We start from the raw sequence: 21359 nt of genomic DNA, 5'->3' as shown, positions 1-21359 counted from the left end.
TCGTCGATGTACGGCTTTCCTGAGTCAGCAGTTCACGTGCAGAAGGGCATTACACGTGTGAAGGGTCGTCGATGTACGGCTTTCCTGAGTCAGCAGTTCACGTGCAGAAGGGCATTACACGTGTGAAGGGTCGTCGGACAATGTCTCATCAAAACAGTTTACGATGCCTATACACAAGACAGTTGATATTATTTAATGCAGATAAATATTTATAAAAAATATTTTTGCCTTTTCACTGTTAATTATTGTCACAAATAATTGGAATGTCTAAATTATACTTTTGTATTATATTTCTTTCAACCTTTAATTGCGCAAGTTATAGTAATAATGGTTTTCGCAAATCTAGTTTTGTTTCGTCTGTATAAATTAAAGACCTTTTACGGAAATGTTGAAACTTTATTTGATGATGCCGAAAATTATATCTACATTTGAACCCAAAGTTCAAGTCCGTCAAAGAACTGTGGTCGTAAAATATACTAAGCCTCTCTTAAAATCTGATGACAATTTGAATGTATGTATACTATAAGCGGTTTATACTTACTTAATTGATAAAAACATAAACCCAATTATCTACTTTATCTCAAGTTTGCGCTAACCTTTCGTTCAATTTTGAAGAAGTTATCTTTTTGTACTAGATTACATACAAGAACGTTTAACAATTTATGAAATGGTTTTATATGTTCAAGAGGTCATTTCCCTGGTTCGGATGATGTTTTTAACTTTGATCTCGACCTATGAACCCTAAGTGATAATATAAATAAAGAATAATTAATGTAATAATTGCAAGAATCTACTGTCAGGTTTAGTTTTAACACGTATCCACGGGTTCTTCACAGTCAGAATATGTTGTCACAGAAAACATCAGGAATGCTTGTTGTGATATCAATTGTGATAGCTTTCACTGTCACATGTAAAGGAAGTTCAGGTAGGAATTTCTTATTTATTTCCAGTTCCAATGATACCGGGGGGTATTCCTTAGCAGCTGCTTAGATTGTTCCCTTTGACTTTTGTTTTGAATAAGAGTTTTAATTCTTATGGAACGTTTTCGAGTTTGAGTCATGTAATTTGTATGAATTAAGAATCATAGAAGGTCTAAAGTCAAGAACATCTTCATGTATTGTTGGTTTTTTAGGCGTTCCGCATGGAGGTTTTCCAGGGTGACATCAGATCAGTAAAGGCGGTGCTTGTGTACTTTGAATAACTTATCTGGCTTGTTTTCTGTTGATAAATTTAGAAATTATTAAGAAATCATGGTCCCATCTCCAGCAGTCTTTCCCAAGTTGTTGGGGTCATCATACTTTAAATTTAGATTAATCAATCAGAGCTAGATCTGACTACACAGCTACTTTTTCATAGGTACTATTTCTGTACTAAAAATATGTAGTACTGGAAATTTACTTTTGATATTCAGTACTATTTTGTTACTCTAAAATTATTGTAATATTTAGGTACCTGTATTTTACAGTACTTTATTTGTACTTGAAATGTAGGTACTATAGATTTTTGGTTACTATAACGTTACATAATGCTGAATATGTAACGTTAGTAACCAAAAATCTTACAGAAATAATACAATAGTCCGTGTTTGAAAATCATAACTTTAAGAGACTTAAAATAGAAAAACTATTTGTATTATTTCTGTACCAAAATATCTAGTACAAATCAAGTACTGTAAAATACAAGTATCTAAATATTACAATAGTTTTAAAGTAAAGAAATAGTACTAAATATTAAAAGTAAATTTCCAGTACTGCATTTATTACCTATGCAAAAGTAGCTGTGTATAGCTTTTTATACTGCACTCGTTCTATTTGAGCAGTCAAAATGCGTTGACCGTATATTTCTATGTCATATATACAGTCACTGACCTGATATCACTTTTCCTCATGAATATTTAATTAGAAATTTCCGAAATTATAACAGTCGGAAAGCAAGCCTTAGAACCGACCGTTGTTGTTACTTTGTTAAGACAACAATGGGACTGATATCAAAACCCGCCATTCTGAAATTGCGTTAAGTTTGCGGAGAAAATAATTTAGCGCCAATTCGAATTTTTTTTCATTTGTCTGTTTTTAAATTGCCATTAAGGTCAGAAATAGATTTCTTCTTTTTCACAGATAAACAAAGATTACATATAATATATAAAAGATTTCTTATACGTATCTCAAAGTTAAAAAAAAAAAACCCAAGTCTAACGTTCTATCACCCCTTCTATCACCCCTTAGGAATCCCCACTGGAACCAAATTCCAAACGAAAGACATTTTTTGACAGTGTAGTTTTTTGGTCTTGCACATCGATGTCAACGTTAAAGTTCCAATTTTTGGATCAAAAAATAATTTGTTTATGACCCTGAGGAAAAAAAATGTTTGTTTTACCCTCAGCTGCCATTAAGTGAAATGCTAAAATTGAAAGAGAAGAATTGTTTTCGACTTGTCGCCAAAAAATTGATAACATAATTGTTGACTTAGCCCAAAGAAACTGCTCCGAAATACTTGTATATAAATATAAAAATGCATAGTTTTTTAAATGTTATTATTATTTTTTTCAAATAGAAGAAGAAAAATATAACTTAACTGAGTCTTTTTTGTTCTTATTTTTTTTCAAGTTCATGATTTATTTGTTGGTTTAGTGTGTTTTTTTTTATAATTTGATTCCTAACTTGCATGAAATCAATGAGATTTATTGTTATATTTAGTTTGTTCATACAAGGATTGCAAACTAATTTCCTTTTATTTAACTAATGAAGATTTTACATTCAGAATACATTCATTATGATAGATCTCTTTTAAGTTTAAATGAAAAAGTTAGGACCAGGTATATCAGCAATGAAAAGGAACTCCTGTTTTTTATCATTTTAATCCTGTCTTGATCCATTATTTATGAATATTTTGGCTACAGTAACTCCTTGTATTAATCAAGGATTTGTATAGTAAGACTTAGTATACAATTCCTGGTATTAATTGAGTAGGCATTTATTTCTGTGTGAAAATAATTTGGCTACAGCAGTAAAAATACTTACCAAAACATAAATATTGAATTATCTCTTGAAATATTAAATCGTTATTAAATTATTATCCCTATTATGGCACATAGGGACACATAGGGCCTATTTCACTGGGACTGAGTTCTGAAAAGTGATAAAAGGTGTTTCTCTAATTTTTTTGCACATGTTTACAGTATCAAAATATATTTAATAAGATTATTTTTAAGATTATTTTAATAATATCCACATGTAAATGAGGCCCCTCATGGGGGGGGGGGGTCCTAGTAATCACATAATCACCATTTTTTTGCCAATATAATCACATAATCATTAAATATTTGCTTATCTTTAGTAATCAAATAATCATAAACTAAAAATACAGTCCTAGGTAATCAAATAATCATGAAATATTTGGCTTAATAATCAAATAATCATTAAAAAAACGGCCAAGTAATCACATAATCAAAAACCCCATGAGGGCCCTCGTAAATAACAGCATATTGTGCATGATTTAACAATAGTTTGTTCATGAAATAGTGTCAAACAAAGGGACGTAACTCGTGAATTACCGTCGGCCCCGCTTCATGAGAAATATCGACACATCGAAGTGGAACATTTGCGTATCTCAGCATATCAAGTGGAACACATTTGACATATCATAGTCCAAGTTATGTTACATAACATAATTTAAATTCAGCATAGCTTCCCGAGAAGTTAAGAAAGAAAATTACGATTTTAATTTCTTTTGACCACATTTTTTGGTCAACACCTACACTTTGAAGCGTTTCTATCCATACGAAGGTCGACTATCCATATTTAGAAACAAGTGCCTGTGCTTTGAAGACATATTTTGAGAGAAAAAAATTATCTAAATCCATAATTGAGTTGATGAATATATTCCTTATATACTCAAGAATGTTCAGTTATAAGCAAATTAGTTTTAATTCATGCAAACAACTACAAATTCAAAAAAAGCGGGCTTCACATTTTTTGATAAAAAAAATGCCCATATATGGTAATCACATGACGTCCATTGTTGCTTTAAGAAATGGGGTCAAACCGGAGTCAGCTTTCCGACTGATAATTAATTATTCATACGACCTATACAACCTGTTCTTGTTTCCAATGTATACAACGACTCAAACTTATATTTCTTTTGCAATTTTTAAAAAATAACATATTTCACTTGTTAATATTTTTGGTTTGCAAATTATACATTATTATGTTTTATGGTTATTGCTGATATTTTAGTTCACTCTCAAACAAATTCGTTCACCATGTAAACTTGATTTCATCGTGTTGTATATTTCACCGCCTGCATGATATGATGCCTTTTTATAAAAGGGAGAAGTTATTTAAGCAAATAATAACATTAACACATTAAACAACAATTGAAAATGTTTATTTTTAGATTGCAGTATAAAGACAATTATAGTGCATTGACTTGACATATCAACGATATAAGGATTCGCGGCCCGAAACGGGGAAAAAGCTCGATAGAGCCTCGCATTTCCCCGTTTCTAAGCCTCATCATCTAATCTGGCTTGTCATGTTTTGGATTTTTTGTCAGATTTTCGAAATCCTTTGGTTTTATCCATTTGAAGGCCTTGAAAAAATTTGCCAGGTGACCCCCATTTTTATTTTTGTAAATCTTTTACATGTATAATGATAAGCCATCTGTAAAAGTTTCTAAAATTTTAATTACTTTTTAACAGTTTTTGAGAAGTTCAACCTGTCAATGATAAAACTATGAAAAGTCAAGAGAGAATATTTTCCCGCCAAAATTTCAATGGCTTATATCTCGAAAACAAGCACGGTGACCTATATATATTTTTGCTCTTTGGATTTCTTCATTAATTCCCTATCAATATAAACTAGTGTTTTGAAAAGTTAATTACTTTGAAACTGAGAAGCGAACTTAGTTTAATTCGCATTAAAACGTTTTACGTCCTAACGTCAATTCTAATTCGAATTACAATGCACGTCAAATTCGCTTTACTGTCCAAACGACGTTAATTTTTAATTCGTATTAACAAAAACGTATGTCTAATTCGAATTAAAAAAGAATAGTGTGTGAACGCGATTAGCGAATTCGATTCGAATTAAATGTCCGTGTGAACGAAGCATTATTTTCATTTCGTTGTCAGAGGTTGTATCTAATTGTTCCGCTACTTATTTTGTTGTGCCTTAATTTGGTATTCTGGTTAATCTTATATTCAGAGTTTGCTCATTAGCATGATGTACTTATAATGTCAGGATTGGTGTCAAGATTTTTGACGTAAACCCACTTTTGTTTCTCTTTTTCTTTTTTAAGCTGTGTTCATTTGAGATCTGATTTTTTAGTGTTGAAAATTTTTGTTTCTCTTTTCTAAACACGAATGGTAATGCATTTGTTGAAGTAGTTACATTTTTTTTTCAATAATCAATAGTTTGGGTTGGCCAATGCCTCTCAAATTTCAATCTTTCTAAGGTATCAACATAAAGTAATTTAAGAAAACGCAAGTTTGTGTAATTTCATAGAAAGTGATATACCTTTATTTCATATAGTACATAGACATAATTATGATATCCGCCCTCGTCTTTCAACGATATTCGACACTGTCTTAATAATCATGTTAGTTGGTTCAACGCATTAGAACTTATAGTCTTTTGGGAGTGATTCATGCATTTGATAAATGTTCAATGCTTGGAATTGTTTTGTTTCTTATTTTTTGAAGATTTATTTTCAAAGGTGGTGAATATATGAATACACATATTTGTTTTACCTTGAAGTTTGGCAATCATTTTTGATGAATACATATTTAGATAAGAAATTTTAACTTTTTAGTTCAAGTGTGTGACGAAGATGAATTCCAGTGTCGAAGGGGCGAATGTATTCCAGACGTGTGGAAGTGTGATGGCGAACCTGACTGTAGAAATGGAAAAGATGAAAAAAATTGTCGTAAGAAATCATAAACTTAATATCATTTATGTTATAAACTAATTTACTTTTTTGGTCGAGAATCAAGACGACATAAAGGGACTAACAAGTTAAAACAAAAGCTTGAACAATCTAAACTACTATGTAAAATCAAAACAATTTGTATGAAAAAAAAAAACAGTCTAGTAAGTCTTAATTGTCCGGGACAGTCACAGAAATAGTATTCTACTAAAGGGTGTTTCAAATTTTCTCGGTGTTTGTTCTTTTTATATTTGTTTCCCTAAATTAAATTAAAAAGATATTTTTTTCAAGAAAACATTAGTTAGTGTTTATATATTTTGCTGTTTTTCAAATTTGTTTAAGCATTATTCAAACATGAAACAAAATTATTGACCTATTAGGTCCGAGTACACAGTTATTTCGTAGTGCATTTCTTTTAGACAATAAATGGAAATAAAAAAAAATCCCACCTGCGCTTTCTCAATAATATTTTTACAGTTTGTTGTACTACTTTTGGGACAAATTATATCAAAATTATAGAAAACTTCATCGGCTCTAACTCGAAATATGGACAATTTTATTTAAAGGGGGTCTTGAAATCTTTTGACAGCTTCCGAAATGCTAATTTTTAACCTTTTTCAGCTAGACCAAATCACTACTTTACTTTAAAATTCATGAATCAAATTTTTTCACAGTGTAATTTATCCTCCTTCTTGCTATTTGAGGCATAAAACATGAAGAAATAAATTTGGAAGGGGTATAAAAGAAATTGGTAAGTAGCACACTGTCCACACTAGGGAATATATCAAATATTGAAAGTAGTCCCAGCTTTACGTCTATTTATGAACGAATGTTTGTCTTTATGATTACAGCGACAGAGAGATGTGACGAAGACCAACATTTTTGCAATGACAATTCACACAATCGCTGTATCCCTATAGCCTATAGATGTGACAATGACCATGACTGTGAAGATGGCAGCGACGAGGACCCTGCAATCTGTAGAGCCGTAAGTAGTCTTAAATAACCAATGTGTGCAATGTAAAAGTATGTTTTTCCTAGTTACTTTAGATATTTCTGACAAAAAGTTTTCAAATCCCTATTACCAGAGTCTTCAATGTCTAAATTTATTGTCAAATGATTAAAAGGCACATGTATGACTATTTATGCGATATGGGTTTTACTCTTTGTAGGAGGCCGTACGGTGACACTTATTTGTTAATTTCTGTGTCATTTGTTCTAATGTGGAGAGTTGTCTCATTGGCAATCAAACCACATCTTTTGTTTTTGTCAGCTATTTTCCAGATCACAATATTTCTAGCAATGACAGTTAATGTATGTATTAATCTTTAAAATAACAAATTATGATTATTTTGAAGTAATGTTTTGAAGAAAAAAATATACAGTGACGTGTATTCAGTAGGGAATTCTACCATATATCAAAATGCAATGATTTTTTTTTGTTTTTGTTGATAATCTTTAACGTATAAGGCTTTGATATTGGTGCACTGTTTATTATAATTTTCCTTAATTTATATTTCAGCCAAGACCACAAGGATGAGAATGGATATAGAATTGACCAATAACAGAGACTAACATAGTGTCATTTCACTGTCAGAGATTATCCCGGTAGTTCAAGGAACATTTCTACAATTTAATTTACAAATTTTTCGTTTTTATTGTTATGCATTGTTTATTTTGAATATTAAATTTTTACATTTTCTTTTTTGGTTTAATGTTCAGTTTTGAAGGGGATAAAAAGACTAATTGAAACCATACCATTTAATAGAATGTTGAACATTATGAAATTAAGGATTTCAAGTAAGATTATAACTGCATTTCCCGCTGAAACTGCCAATTTATGCAAATAAGCAATTATTCTCGAAAATCGGAATGGTTGTACAAACTTAGGTAATTGACACTGAAAACGAGGTTTCGGAAATACTTAACATTGTTTTTAAATGAAAATAGATGTATAACATGTAAAGGAAAAAACAACGATCTAATAACACACAAACTGACCACACAAAATATCTATCGAAAGGGTTTTCGTACGGTACTGTGCTATCGATCACTCACAAAACTGTGCTCAGTTCGTTCGAATAATCAAGTATTTGATGGGTTTAATTTCGATATGAATAATCGTACACGAATTTGCTATAACCATGCAGAGGAACTCATATTTTCAAAAGCGTTTGAATTTTCGTGGCGTACTTCTTGAGTATGTCCCATTGTAAATTGAAAAATTGTAGAATTTGCCAGTTGATGGATATAGGCGTGCGCGGTATTCTAACCTTTGAGTGACCTAAAACATATTGCTTCTTCGTTTTCTTTTCTTTGATTTGTAACCAGAGAAAAGGACGCATTGGTTGTTTTTGCTTACCTCACCTTAACAAATCAAGAGCTTGTAAAATTCAATGGTTGTCTATATATAGAGGGGCTGTTGGTTTCTCGTTTGTTGTAATATAAAGGAATTCTGAGTTATTGACTGTCATGCAAGTAAGAGGGTTTAGCTAGCTATATAACCAGATTAAATCCACCATTTTTTCTATATAAGGGAATGCCTGTACGAAGTCTCACTGGAATATGGCAGTTTCACCGTGTATCATCAGTACCGAGCGGATATAGGTATAACTAGAACACACCCGTGATATCGCGGGTCCGTGACTGAATTAAAGTATATAACAATGCGCATGCCTTATTTTAGTATTAGTATTGTCATCTGATAAAGTCATGTCGACTATTATAAGATACACAGTTTTCTCTGCTTTCAAATCTTTCTGTTTGAACCCGTCGAACTGGAACTTATCAATTATTGGTAATATTAATTATTTGGAAAACAAAAGGTGATGGAATGGAGTATTTTTTAATCACAAGCATTGTCCTATATTAGTTATAAATAAAGTTGAATTATTTGATTCGCTGTTTTACGTCATGCCCCTTAACAAATTGAAAACTGTACCTATACGCCTTATTTTTAGTATTCGTATTGTTATCTTAGAAAGTCTTACTGATTAAAATACTACAATAGGTAGCAATTTGACTATTTAGTGTCCTGTGATTTATGACCCGTGTATATAGCATATTAATCCTGAATACACCGTTTGGTGGTGCGCCTGTCAGATGCGGAACGTACAGATAAGGTAATAGGTAACAGGTGAATATACTATTTGTATCGGTATCGGACTGGACCCGGAACTTCTTAATTATTGGCAATATTAATTACGTGGAAAACAAAAGGGCCTGGAGTGGTGTAATTTTTAATCTACACCTTTGTACTATATTAGTTATATATAAAGTTGAATTCTTTGATTCGTCGTTTTTACGTGATGACGGCTGACAAATTGGACCTCCTAATTTTAGTATTATAGATACTAACCAAGCGGGCGTAATCGGTTTTGACATCACACGTTAACGAAAATCTTTGTTTTGTTCACATAATATCAATGTGTACCTCAATCTAAACATAACTGTTGTTTTAAGAAATGATTTGGTCGTAGGTTGATGATAAGAGAAGACAGAAGTCTCATTATTTTCCCAAAATAAGAACGATTACTAAAAACATGTGCAAATACTTGTGAAAGAAGTTGGCACTCGTCTCATCCGATATAATTTTATATTCATTGCAACTCTTTTTTCTGATAGAGGGCCACTGTGCGTGTGTAATAAGTATAGTTGTATCAATAATTGACATTGAAATCTTTCATGCATATGTTTTTTTCAATATTTTATTCCGAAAAAGTCTCGACAATTGTATCGAAATTGAAAGTTGGTGTTCACAACTATTTGCGCATTTATAAGTTAATTGTTCGTATAAGAATATAAAAGTTGTCTTATAAATAGGCAAAATGATTTCGGAGCAGGAATTTCAGATGTTGAGAAATGTACACACTGAATGTTGATAAAAAAGAAACATTATCGTACCCGTGTCAGTTCAAAATCGATCATGCCCGCTTGATTAGTACCTATATCCGCTGGTCGGAGACCACACTTGTCGTCCCTAGTGTTGACAGTGGGTTACATGCCAATATTTTTTATACCCCTTCCAAATTTATTTCTCCATGTTTTATGCCTCAAATTGCAAGTAGCGGGGTTAAATTACACTGTAAAAAATTTGGTTCCAGAATTTTAAAGGAAAGTAGTGATTTGGTCGAGCTGAAAAAAAGGTTACCGGTAAAAATTAGAACTTCGGAAGCTGTCAAAAGATTTCAAGAAGCCCGATGAAGTTTTCTATAATTTTGATATAATTTTTTCCCAAAAGTAGCACAACATACTCTAAAAATTTCATTGAGAAAGCGCAGGTGGGATTTTTTAACTTTACATTTATGTTCTAAAAGAAAATTCAAATGCACTAAGAATTAATTGTGGTCTGGGACCCACTATATGATGATACACGGTGAGTTTGATGTGTTTAATCTTTTTGATTTTGCCATTTTATAAAGGACTTTTTAGTTTAGAATTTCCCTTGGAGTTTGTTTTTGTTTGTTTGTTTGTTTGTTTGTTGTTGTTTTTTTGTGTATGTTGTACATATACCATTTTTTTGGTTTTAGCGGACATTGATATACGGAAGAGATTCAGTGTGAAATGCAAACAAATGCAATGCATTCATTTTTCAAAATGTTTATACCCTTTCAACAGACAATTTCTGTTCACATCGAAACTATCCAACGTCTTATTTTAATCGGTAGTTTAATAGTTCCTTACATGTTTTCGCTTTTGTTTTAAGTAAAGGGTTGAACAGTGCATCAAGAAAAAGAAAATACATGTAAAAAACAATGCAATCTTTCCTACGTGAGATATAGGAATTCATTTGAAAATGACTGTGATGTTCGGATAACAAAAAAATGTGATTTCACATAATTTATATTTAAATAACAAACCACTTAGTGCAAGATAAACTACAAATCTTAAAAAGGATAACTATATATCATCGGCTGATCAATAATCTCGGTTCAATGTACAGTGATATCATGATTTAGCAGCGTGTGTATCAATCCTCAAAAGACGTTTAATTTCTTTTCTTGAATACACAACTTTTTGGCGCTGTCTATATGTAAAAATGGCAACCGATTTTCAACCGACACAAAAAGTTTTAAAATAGTCTTAAATATATATGAAGGCATCAATTTTCAAGCAGAAAGCCCGGAATAATGTACTTTTATTATTTACTCTCTAAATTTGAATGTGATTAATTAATTACAAAATAGTTCATTATTCACAACTGGAATTTCAGATATGTATAATGTATTAGTAGTTCATTATTCGAGTTAAGTTTAAATGTGAGTAAAGAAAATAAAAAAGTTCATTATCTAGAATGAATAAAAGACCGATCAGTGTTTGACGCAGTTGAAAGGACAATAACCCTATATGCATTTAGACTGCATACAAAAGAGGAGTGATTTGTAAATAACAAATTAAAGATAATGAATAAACTGCGGTGAAATTTGAAATCAAGAGAATATTAACCCCCTAAAATTAAGAAATATGTACTAAACACAAATGCGCCCCTACGGCATATAATCATGCAGATAACTGAAATATGTGTTTAATACTAATCTTCTCGCGGCTTCCCAGGCAACACTCTGTTTATAAAGTGTTATAACTAATAATGTGCTGGCATTAGGTCGATATGCTGCTGTTTGACTGCTAGTCGCGGGGGATTTTATCAGATCAATAGTCATTGCTTATGTACTTAATTACATCTTGATTTTTGAAGTTTGAGCGTTACTAATCACGGCCGACACTCGGCTAACCGAGAGATTGGTCGGTTAATCTATATTGAGTATGCGGCTATATCGGCGGTTGGTCTGTTAATCGGGTTGGCTAAAGTCTGTTAATCAGGTGTTATCGAGAAAACCATTGAAAGTTCAGCATGTTTCATTGCATAACTTTCTAAATATATTTTCATCATAAAAAGTATTCATGTCTAACAAAACAATTCAATGTACTGAATTCAGTGGTGTAGTTATTATTTTTCTAGCTTCGATGTACGATCTGTTAAATGAAAAGGCGGGTTACTCATCAATAAATTTATACACATTTTACACACATAAAATGTAAACAAAATGACACATTGGTTAAATTTACTTGCATTCAATATTTTGAACATCAAAAAAAGAAAGGCCATATGTTTGTTAACCATATTGATATCACTGTGTGAAAAATCTACACGAAAATCTGTATTTTGGTGACATAAATCAATCTTTATTTAAAACCTGGTCTGTTAATGGGTCGGATGTATAAAACCCGGTCTGTTAATTGGTCTGTTAAGAGTTATGAATGGCAATAATCTTATTGCTATATGGGGTGTTATCAGATCAAATGAATAGGCTCAAGACGAGCGGCTAAAATATACGAAAACAACACATGAGCAATGAAACATAACATATACGGAAACAACACATGAAATTGAAAATTGATAAAAATGGTTTTAAAAAAAAAGGTAATTTTAAAGTAATATTATTTTCATCCAAGAATGATCGCATATATCATGTTGATTCTGTTTAATTATCATGAATGACACAAATTTGTCATCTACATTGGTAACCAGTATACAAATCAGAGATAAATGTCGTAATATAACTAAACATCAGTAAGTAAAATATATTGGGATGACAAAATATGAAAAATAAAGAAAGAATAATGAGTAAGATAAATAAAATGAAGAAAAAAATGACATAACAATTTAAAGAATACAGAAATAAACAATACCCCCAATCCGGACCCTCATGGTATACATGAGAATCTGGATGGAAACGCAGAATATAGAATAATAGATAAGGACAGTAGAGAGTGATACATTGCTAAAAACGAGAAAAAAATAATACTTGTTTAAGAATACACACATGAAACACCTATGACTGTTGATACAGTAACGGATTACGATGTACTTATATTGGTGACAAATTCTGGAAGTTTACATGCGGACAACTATGGTGGCAGGTTAATGCCATTTTGCGTTTTCGCCTTTTATATTCTATATGGCGAAAACGCGAAATTGCGAAGTCGAAAACGCGAAATCGGTTTCGCGTTTTCGACTTCGCGTTTTCGACTTCGGGATTTCGCCTTTTCGCGATTTCTCATTTTCACGTTTTCGCCTTATCCCTTCGCGATGTCGCGTTTTCGCCCTATAGAATATGAAATGCGAAAACGTGAAAACGCGAAAACGCGAATGGACTTCACCGGCCACCATAGACAACTGTAGTTCTCCTCTGCACTTATGAAGATAGGAACTAAACGTAATAAAATGAATTGAAACTTAAAATAACCAAACGTAGCTGCATTTGTTCCTTTCCGTTTACTTCTTTAGAATGGTTTGTAAACAACATATGATTAAGTAATAGAAGAAAAGAACCAATTGGATGATACTGACGAATTAGGGTTTAACGTCCAGTGACAAATGTCATGTTCATATGAAAACGAGAACACGTTATATGTACCCTGTGTTGTATTAGAAAGACACTTTCAGTTGGAATTGAGAACGTACTACTTCGAACAGACACAAACATTTAGGCTGTTTGAAAAGGTCAAAAATGCATGCATATTCCAGAGGCCAATCCATATCACGCTATATTGAAGTGACACACCCTTCAATAAAATGCAAAGAAAGTCAAAATAAAAATGCTCTTTCTAGGATACTGTGGCACCGTATTGTCATTTTTGTTTACTCAGGAACATCTCATTCTTAAATTTTTCAAGGGGAAAATATAAAGGTAGCAAAATTATTGTCGTGGCTAAATAACTCTTAACTGACACAATTTCAATTGTCCAACCCATTAACAGACTTTATTCCCATAATTTTCACTAAAACGTGATATTATTCACGTTATTTTACAATTATGAAATATTTACTAATGTCAATTTATTTTTTAGAACCACAGTACTATTTTTTGTCCTTTAAATGACATCTAAATTTGTTTGTTTCGCTTTTTATTAAAAAATTGCTATGCGTATAATCATAAATACTACATACTTGCGCGACGCCTTTTAGTTTTACTGAAAACTGCGCAGACTAAGAAATGTTTTTTCAAGTGCAAAATGTTCTATGATAGATATCATTTTGTCAGACACTTTTCTTTTTTTGATTTGGTTCTTATAAAATGCCAAAAATCTGTATATTTAATAGAGTTTAACATTAAATTAAGCGTTTTACTCTTAACAGACGTATAACCAACCCGATTAACAGACCAATCGCCCATATAGCCGCATACTCAATATAGATTAACCGACCAATCTCTCGGTTAGCCGAGTGTCGGCCGTGTAATGATGCTTGAAGTTACACGAAAAGCGTGTAGGACGCATCAAATTTTATAGTAAGCATTATTTCCACTTTTACTCAGCTGCCGACAATTCACCACCATTTTTTGTTAAATTAAGCGGGAAAAGTTGTGGTTAAGGACAGAAATAATCATAACTGAGCAGTTGACATTTTCACACATTCAAAATGATATTAAGCTTCTATCTATCAGAAACAAATGAATTAGATATAATAAAACTGGTTTCTTTACCAAAAATTGAATTCACTATTAACTATTTTAAGCATAAATGTCACGTGAATATACAGATTTTTGGAAGATTGCAATTGTACAGATCATCGTACGGCTTTAATCTAAGACAAAAACCCAATCCGTGTAGTCGGCTAAAAAAATAAGTACGGGATTACAAAATGCGAAAAAATCCAAAAGAGAAAACCAACGGCCTGATTGATGCTTGAAAGTATTAACGAAAAACAGTAAACCAATGACAAACTCTTAGACTACAGACCCCTGATTCGGAGCAGGAAGATAATAAACCCTCTTCTAAATAAACCCAGACAGTGCTGAAACAGTAGAATGCAAAATCAAACAGTTAAAATCAGTTGAAAGGGGGTTGACTCATTATACCGGTAAATTTAGAGAACAAAACACAAAAACGAAATAGCAAAAAAAAATTATAATATCAGCAATCACCGGTCTTATTTGATTATGGCAACATCATAATACTGACATAAAATAACAGAAAAGCTATTTTCAAAAGTTTTTATTTCTCAACATAATTATTTATAATAAATAACCACACAATAAATGTTCATAGAATTTTGTAACTACGAAATAGTAAAAACAGTATAATAAATGATAGCACATTATATAATAAATTACTAATGTTAATGTTACATTTTATTCAAATATACAAATTCTAATTTATATTCAGTCTTTCGATCGGTCATATACATGAGATTCTATATAGATATTGCACTGTCAAATTATATCACAGTCTGTTTTAATGACGTTTCTTTCAAGTCTCCTTTTATCTCACTTCGTGACTTCGTTGGAACAATGATCTCAACGTTTGTCTATTTGGTCATTATTATCTATTTTGCTAGTCTGGTGCTTTATTGTATCTGATTCACATCCAGATTTCTTAATAGCACGTATTGGATACAGCAAGGGTATCGAATCGGCGTTCACATTCTAAGAGTAGAAAGTTGTCGGTAATGACCAATCAGAAAACTTGTTCTTTAGGTACTATTTTGACAAACACGCCATCTTTAGGAACGATTGCACCACGACATTCAAGCTCCAGTTCTTCCTAGAATAAGAAAGAAATACCATTAATCTACCTGTACTTCTTTAAATGAACTGACATAGCAAATTATTCAAATTTAAGGAATATTGGAATAAAAATATTGTAGTTGATTTGACAAGACATTAAATAGATATAAAAAAAGAAGATGTGGTATGATTGCCAAATGAGACAACTCTCCACAAGAGACCAAAATGACACAGAAATGAACAACAATAGGTAAACGTACGTAGATGTTTGCATATTGAAATTATTGAAATTTTATATCAAATTACAGAGAAAAGAAAATCCCAGAAATGCACAAGATTTACAGAGTAGTGTTTTCTTTTATAGCTTTTTGTCGGTGCAACTGCTGGTGACATCATCACATCTCAGTAGTCAGTGCTACGATACATGATATAAGACATTATGTTTTTCAGATGACCTAAGACGAAGTGTCTACTTTTAAATTTGTTCATTTGGTCAAATACCTCCTAACGTTTCTTTGTATTCATACAGCCCTGTCTATAAAATGTTAAAGTGAGAGTGTTTTTAGTGAAGGTATATCGATAAAAAGAAACTACTCTTAGTAAAATTAATTCAAAATAAATATCGAACAGACTAAACAGATGTCAAAACGAGGGTATTGTATTACTGGGGATTCATTAATATTCGTTGGATACCTATTTCGTGTATTTCGTGGGTAAAGGGAATCACGAATTTGTATCTTCAACGAAATACATATTTTCTAAAGGATTGTATGCAAAATTTGCCAAAACAACGAAATTTGATATCTTCTAAAAAGCAAATGTTCCACAATCAACAAAAAATGGTACCAACAAAAAGAAATGAAACCACAGTAATACATCAAGTGGCAGATTTGTTTCACTGTTTCAAAAAAGAAAATTAAATCAATTTACCTTTGTTTCAGGAGATTGTTCAAATCTATATTTTTGTAAGACTCTGACAATTGCAATTTTGGTTTCCAGCATGGCGAACCTCGCCCCAATGCAACTTCTCGGTCCAGCTCCGAATGGAATGAAGGAAAATGGTTTTATTTTGTCTTTATTTGTCGAAGAGAATCTAAAAAAATATGGAAAACGTATTGTTATCGAACAATTTGATAAATCAATTACAAAACAAATGATGTAAATAATGGTTATAACACTATAATTAGTTAATAAAATTGAGAATGGAAATGGAGAATATGTCAATGAGAAAACAAGCAGATGATATTACATGTACATGTACTCTAATAAAGTATTTGTCTTGTCTTGTCTTGTCTTGTACATATGTCCCGTATCAGAAGTCTCTATGGGCGATGTAAACGAGATGTACTTCTTTACAATTCTAAAGATTTAATTTAATATATTGAATCACAGCCTCGACACGATGATCACAACGAAAGAGGATATAGGGCGAACCCCACATTTCCATTTATCACAAATATTCTAAACAAGCATGCAATTTCAATAATAGAAACCGTGTCTGTTCAATTGCAGATTACTAGTATATGAATGAAAAATTAAATAAAATTTCAATTTCGATCAATTCAATATTTTTCCATCTTCATGTAGCTTTATATGCAAGTCTCACCTTTCTGGGTCAAATTTCTTTGCATCCTCCCATAATTCAGTATCGTGATGAAGTCCCCACACATCCACTTGGACGTTCATTCCAGCAGGAATTTTCAAGTTTCCATAAACACAATCTCTGGCAGCTTTTCTAGTCACAATTCTGAAAAAGGTAAAAAAAAAATACATAAATATCTTTTCGCATATTGTTTAGTTGAATAACTTTTTGAAGATTAAGAATTATTTGTTTGTTTAAAACCTAAATCGTTAGTACCTATTTCTTCTTTCTTCTTTTTTTGCTGTTCAATCTTTTTATATTTTTTTTAGCGAAGAATCAAATATTATACAAAATTAGAACTCTTTTTTAAGGAATTTAACTTATACTTACAGAGATGCAGTTGGATAAAGGCGACAAACTTCATCAAACACCATGTTGAAATATGGCATGTAGGACAGGGAATCATAGGTTATCTCCTCCTGAAATAGAATAAAGATTGAAAATAATTAAAAAGAGAAGAAAAAAAAAATGCAATCATAACAATTAAGTAATAATAATGATTGAACACAAGTTTAAAACTATTTTTTCTATGACGATTTATTTTTTGGTGCTTGATTACATTCTGGTGGATTTTCAGTCGTTCTTCGCCATATTTGTCTCTCTAAAACTTGTCATATCAAGTAGTTTTCAGTAAATTACTTACTACTTTTCAATATAATGATTTTGATTGATTTTGATTTTTTTTATTCCCAAATTCACATTGAAAAAAATTAAAGAAACAATTTGATTCTTCAAACAAAAAATATCTCACCTTTCCAATTTTGCTGAGTATTTCGTCTGATAGACGTGTCTGTACATCTGGGTGTCGTGCCAACAAATGAGTAAGGAAAGCTAGGACTGCACTGGTAGTTTCGTATCCAGCCAATAGGAACGTCAGACTTTGTGCAACAATTTCTCTCTCCGACATTGGTTTCTTTCCTTTTTTGTCTACAAACAGCATTTGGTGCACCAAATCAGTTGCATTATTACCTGCCTGTAAACAAAATATCTTGGTAAATTATACTACTTGAAGTATAACATGGTCCTTTCTTAGTTTTAATTTTGAGCTCATCTAGGATATGCCGAAAAGTTGTCGAACAACAAATGGTGACGCTCGAATAGGTTGAAGAAACAATTTTGATTTTGTTTGTTTCATCTTAACCAAATGAATTTTAAAAGAGAATCCTTTAATCTTTTTCATTGTTTTTTGTACATAGATTTAAAAAAAAATCTTTCCATTTTTCCGTATTGGTCGAAGTATTGACCGCATAAGTGACCTATAATAAAGTGGCGTAAACTTGTTTAATGTTTTGTTCCGTATAGCATTTCATCGTATTGCATAACCATACACATATTGTTCACATTGCTTTTCTGAGTTGTCAAGAATCACAATTATATTCTAAGAATCAATCGAGCATATCAATTTAATGATTGAAATCGTTCTCTTACCCCCATATTCTTCCTAATGTTGATAACTTCTGTCAATTGCTTTCTTAGCCATTCTACTGGATTCGATCCCAACAGTAACACGATTCTCTTCAAGGCAAATATAAAGTGCTGAACAAATGGTACTGCCACTGAAATGTCAAAATGAAAGTTTTTTGTAATTCCTTCAATATATATTAGTATCAGTAAAACGATATGCATACGAGTAACTCTGCGTAAACACAGAATACGTTCCTAATGTTGCAAATTTGAAAAGTTTTTCACTTATATTAAAAACTTTAAACTTGCATTAAATAAAGTCAGTGATTTTTTTAAAAATACTAACAAGCAAAAAACGATTTCAATACAATTGATGTGCTTATTCAAAATAACTTGAAATTATGATTCACAAATTAAATTGATATTGTAATATGTATTCTAGTAACGACCGTGCGAGGGCTGTATAGCCAGTCAAGGTCATTAAAACATCCATCATCATATTCTAGTAATCAGAAGTATACTTATAGGGTTGGTCATCTGGTATAATTTATAAAATAAAATAGTACTTACTAACTAAAGGCAAAATGAAGGTTTTACTGATGTAACTGAATAATGTTCTAATGTTGATCAGGAACGGGTCATTAGAGTCTATCTGTGCATTGGTTTGTAGTCCAAAAGCGCATCGCCCAATAACATCAAGGGTTAAACATTGGAATAAACTGAAAAATAACGTGAAATGAAAATTAAATGTTGAAATATCAGTATTGAAAAAGGCAAAGATGATATTATTTGTCGATATTGTGATTTGAAGAGCTGTAAAAAGTATCAATCTTAGAATTTGAAAAAAACACTTTAAAAAATGTAAAATCACAGAAAATTGACTAGCAACTATAACTAGCAACTTACTCGTACATATCTATTGAAACCTCCTTCTTATTTTCCAGATTGTCCATCAGGTGGTCCACTCTATCTGACATTGTGCTGTACATTTGTTTCAATTTTCCTGAACTGAAAACAGGTGTCAGTAATGACCGGCTTCGCTTCCATTGGCTTCCGTTTTCCAGAAAGAGGCCAAGACTTTTTCGTGGTGCAAGAGGGAATTGCTGCAAATGAAAACAAATATATAATTCCTTCTGGGTCCTTGTATTGTTCTTTTGTGAAAAATCTCCCCCCCCCCCCCCCCCCCCCCCCCATGTTTAAGTTATCTTACTTATAAGCGTGTTTGCTCCTTGGTATACTAAGAATGAAACGAATAAAATACTTTGTTTAACCATTAAGGTATAGTTAACTTTATTGACATTAATTTCGTTTTCTTACATAGAAATCATGTTGATGTTTATGTTATCACTTACTAGATGAATTGTAAAATTACCTTCCGATGGGAAAAATTCTGAAAATCTTTCACTAGAACTTGTTTAACTATTTCGGGATCAGATACAGAAAGAACAGGAGTGTATCCTTCAAAATACCTACAAAATAAATATACAAAAACTATACGTGTGCTTATTAAATATATATAAAGGAAAAGATCTATGCCTTGAAAGTCGCAATTGATTATTACTCTAAGTTCTTAATAATTGAAAGGCATTACAGCAAACATATTTCAATTAAGTTATGATTGTGAAAATGCATGTTGCCAAATATTACCATAAACATAAAATATGTTTAGACAGGAAAAGAACTTCAGTTTTTTTCAAATACTTTTATATAATCCCTGAAGCTTACCCAAATACTCGCCCATACTGACTTCTCCATTCCATAATGGCTTGGAACTGTCCCTAAAAAGTATTAAATAACAATTGTCAAGCTTATTTTAAAAATCTTCAAATATATCATTTAAACTCATTTTAATTCTAAAAAATCATTCCAATAGTCCTAATGCCATTTTTTTAAAAGGAACTCAGTTAAGTTTTACAAAATAGATAAAACGGACATGGGGTATAAATCCTTTACACAAAATCAGAACATGCACAACAAAAAACAATTAAAGGACCAGCGCTTGTATTGCTGTTCTTCATCTAAAAGTCATAGTGAGGTGTTACGTGGTTATATTAAATAAGACTTACCTTTCTCAAAATTTCAGCTAGATTTCCACAGAGCAAGCTGGGTTTTGGTCCAGGAATTCCCAATCGGTCAAATACACCATAATGTCTTTTCAGATGCCTGGAAATGAAAAAAAAGCTTTTAGTATAGAGATAAAATTGAGAATGGAAATGGGGAATGTGTCAAAGAGACAACAACCCGACAATAGAAAAAAACAACAGCAGAAGGTCACCAACAGGTCTTCAATGCAGCGAATTGATGATTATCAAGTTTTACTCCTGTTTATAAGTAATTGCACGTTTCAGAAATCAATGGTCTCGGTAAAACCGCTCAGAATTACTATAATTAAATCGAGACCAATTGCAGATCTTTCAGAGTCTGTGTTTTATTTATTAGCGACTTTTCAGAACGTTAAACACGTAACGGCTCTCAATGCAATGTTAAGTTAGAACATTACTAAACTGAAGAAATGCGATTTTTTATTAATGGCCTGAATTTGCTGTCGTTTCCCACTTTTTAATTAATTGTACTATTAAAATAATTTCTGTACATAGGCATTCAGAAACATGTTATATTATTTACAAATCAATTTTTCATCAGCATGCAATACATCTTGGACTTAAATATTTAATGTTATAGTCCCAGAATACACGAAGGCACTAAAAATTAAGAGAAGGAATCTTACCTGTTAACAGCAAACACCACAAGAGCCAGCACACACAAAACAGCATTTAGCTTCACAAAGTTCTCCAAAACGAACTTTCCTAAATATTTTTCTGTTGGAAGAATTTTCTGTAAGTTTGTCATGATGATTTTTGATTTTTGAGAAAGTGCTC

The 21359-nt window shown here is 31.7% G+C and overlaps 2 protein-coding genes across 2 annotated transcripts; one reads left to right on the top strand and one right to left on the bottom strand.

Moving 5' to 3' along the window:
* The first annotated feature begins 766 nt into the window (after positions 1-766).
* On the top strand, positions 767-7627 carry LOC139488851 (very low-density lipoprotein receptor-like). Its single transcript, XM_071274798.1, has 4 exons — positions 767-925; positions 5812-5925; positions 6777-6913; positions 7448-7627. Exons 1-4 carry the CDS (start codon positions 844-846, stop codon positions 7463-7465), a joined length of 351 nt encoding a protein of 116 aa, XP_071130899.1. The 5' UTR covers positions 767-843; the 3' UTR covers positions 7466-7627.
* A 7281-nt stretch (positions 7628-14908) lies between these two features.
* On the bottom strand, positions 14909-21353 carry LOC139488850 (cytochrome P450 3A24-like). Its single transcript, XM_071274795.1, has 12 exons — positions 21209-21353; positions 20547-20643; positions 20206-20258; positions 19853-19949; positions 19387-19583; positions 19051-19199; positions 18505-18632; positions 17828-18049; positions 17407-17495; positions 17041-17181; positions 16365-16527; positions 14909-15471 (listed from the first exon to the last, which is right to left on the bottom strand). The coding sequence occupies exons 1-12, from the start codon at positions 21328-21330 to the stop codon at positions 15385-15387; spliced, it is 1545 nt and encodes a 514-aa protein (XP_071130896.1). The 5' UTR covers positions 21331-21353; the 3' UTR covers positions 14909-15384.
* Between the last annotated feature and the right edge of the window lie 6 nt (positions 21354-21359).

Source organism: Mytilus edulis, chromosome 9 (genome assembly GCF_963676685.1).
Source record: "Mytilus edulis chromosome 9, xbMytEdul2.2, whole genome shotgun sequence".
Lineage (NCBI taxonomy): Eukaryota > Metazoa > Mollusca > Bivalvia > Mytilida > Mytilidae > Mytilus > Mytilus edulis.
Note: the sequence above shows the minus strand (reverse complement) of the source record. Positions and strands in the feature narration are given on the sequence as shown.

Excerpts from the sequence above, each read along its gene's own strand:
- LOC139488850 (XM_071274795.1), bottom strand. The coding sequence starts at position 21,330 with ATGACAAACTTACAGAAAATTCTTCCAACAGAAAAATATTTAGGAAAG. Across the intron at positions 20,644-21,208 it reads GTGGTGTTTGCTGTTAACAG|GCATCTGAAAAGACATTATG; the intron begins GTAAGATTCCTT and ends TTTCATTTCCAG. Across the intron at positions 17,496-17,827 it reads TACTCAGCAAAATTGGAAAG|GAGGAGATAACCTATGATTC; the intron begins GTGAGATATTTT and ends ATTCTATTTCAG.
- LOC139488851 (XM_071274798.1), top strand. The coding sequence starts at position 844 with ATGTTGTCACAGAAAACATCAGGAATGCTTGTTGTGATATCAATTGTG. Across the intron at positions 926-5,811 it reads CACATGTAAAGGAAGTTCAG|TTCAAGTGTGTGACGAAGAT; the intron begins GTAGGAATTTCT and ends TTAACTTTTTAG. Across the intron at positions 5,926-6,776 it reads AAAAGATGAAAAAAATTGTC|CGACAGAGAGATGTGACGAA; the intron begins GTAAGAAATCAT and ends TTATGATTACAG.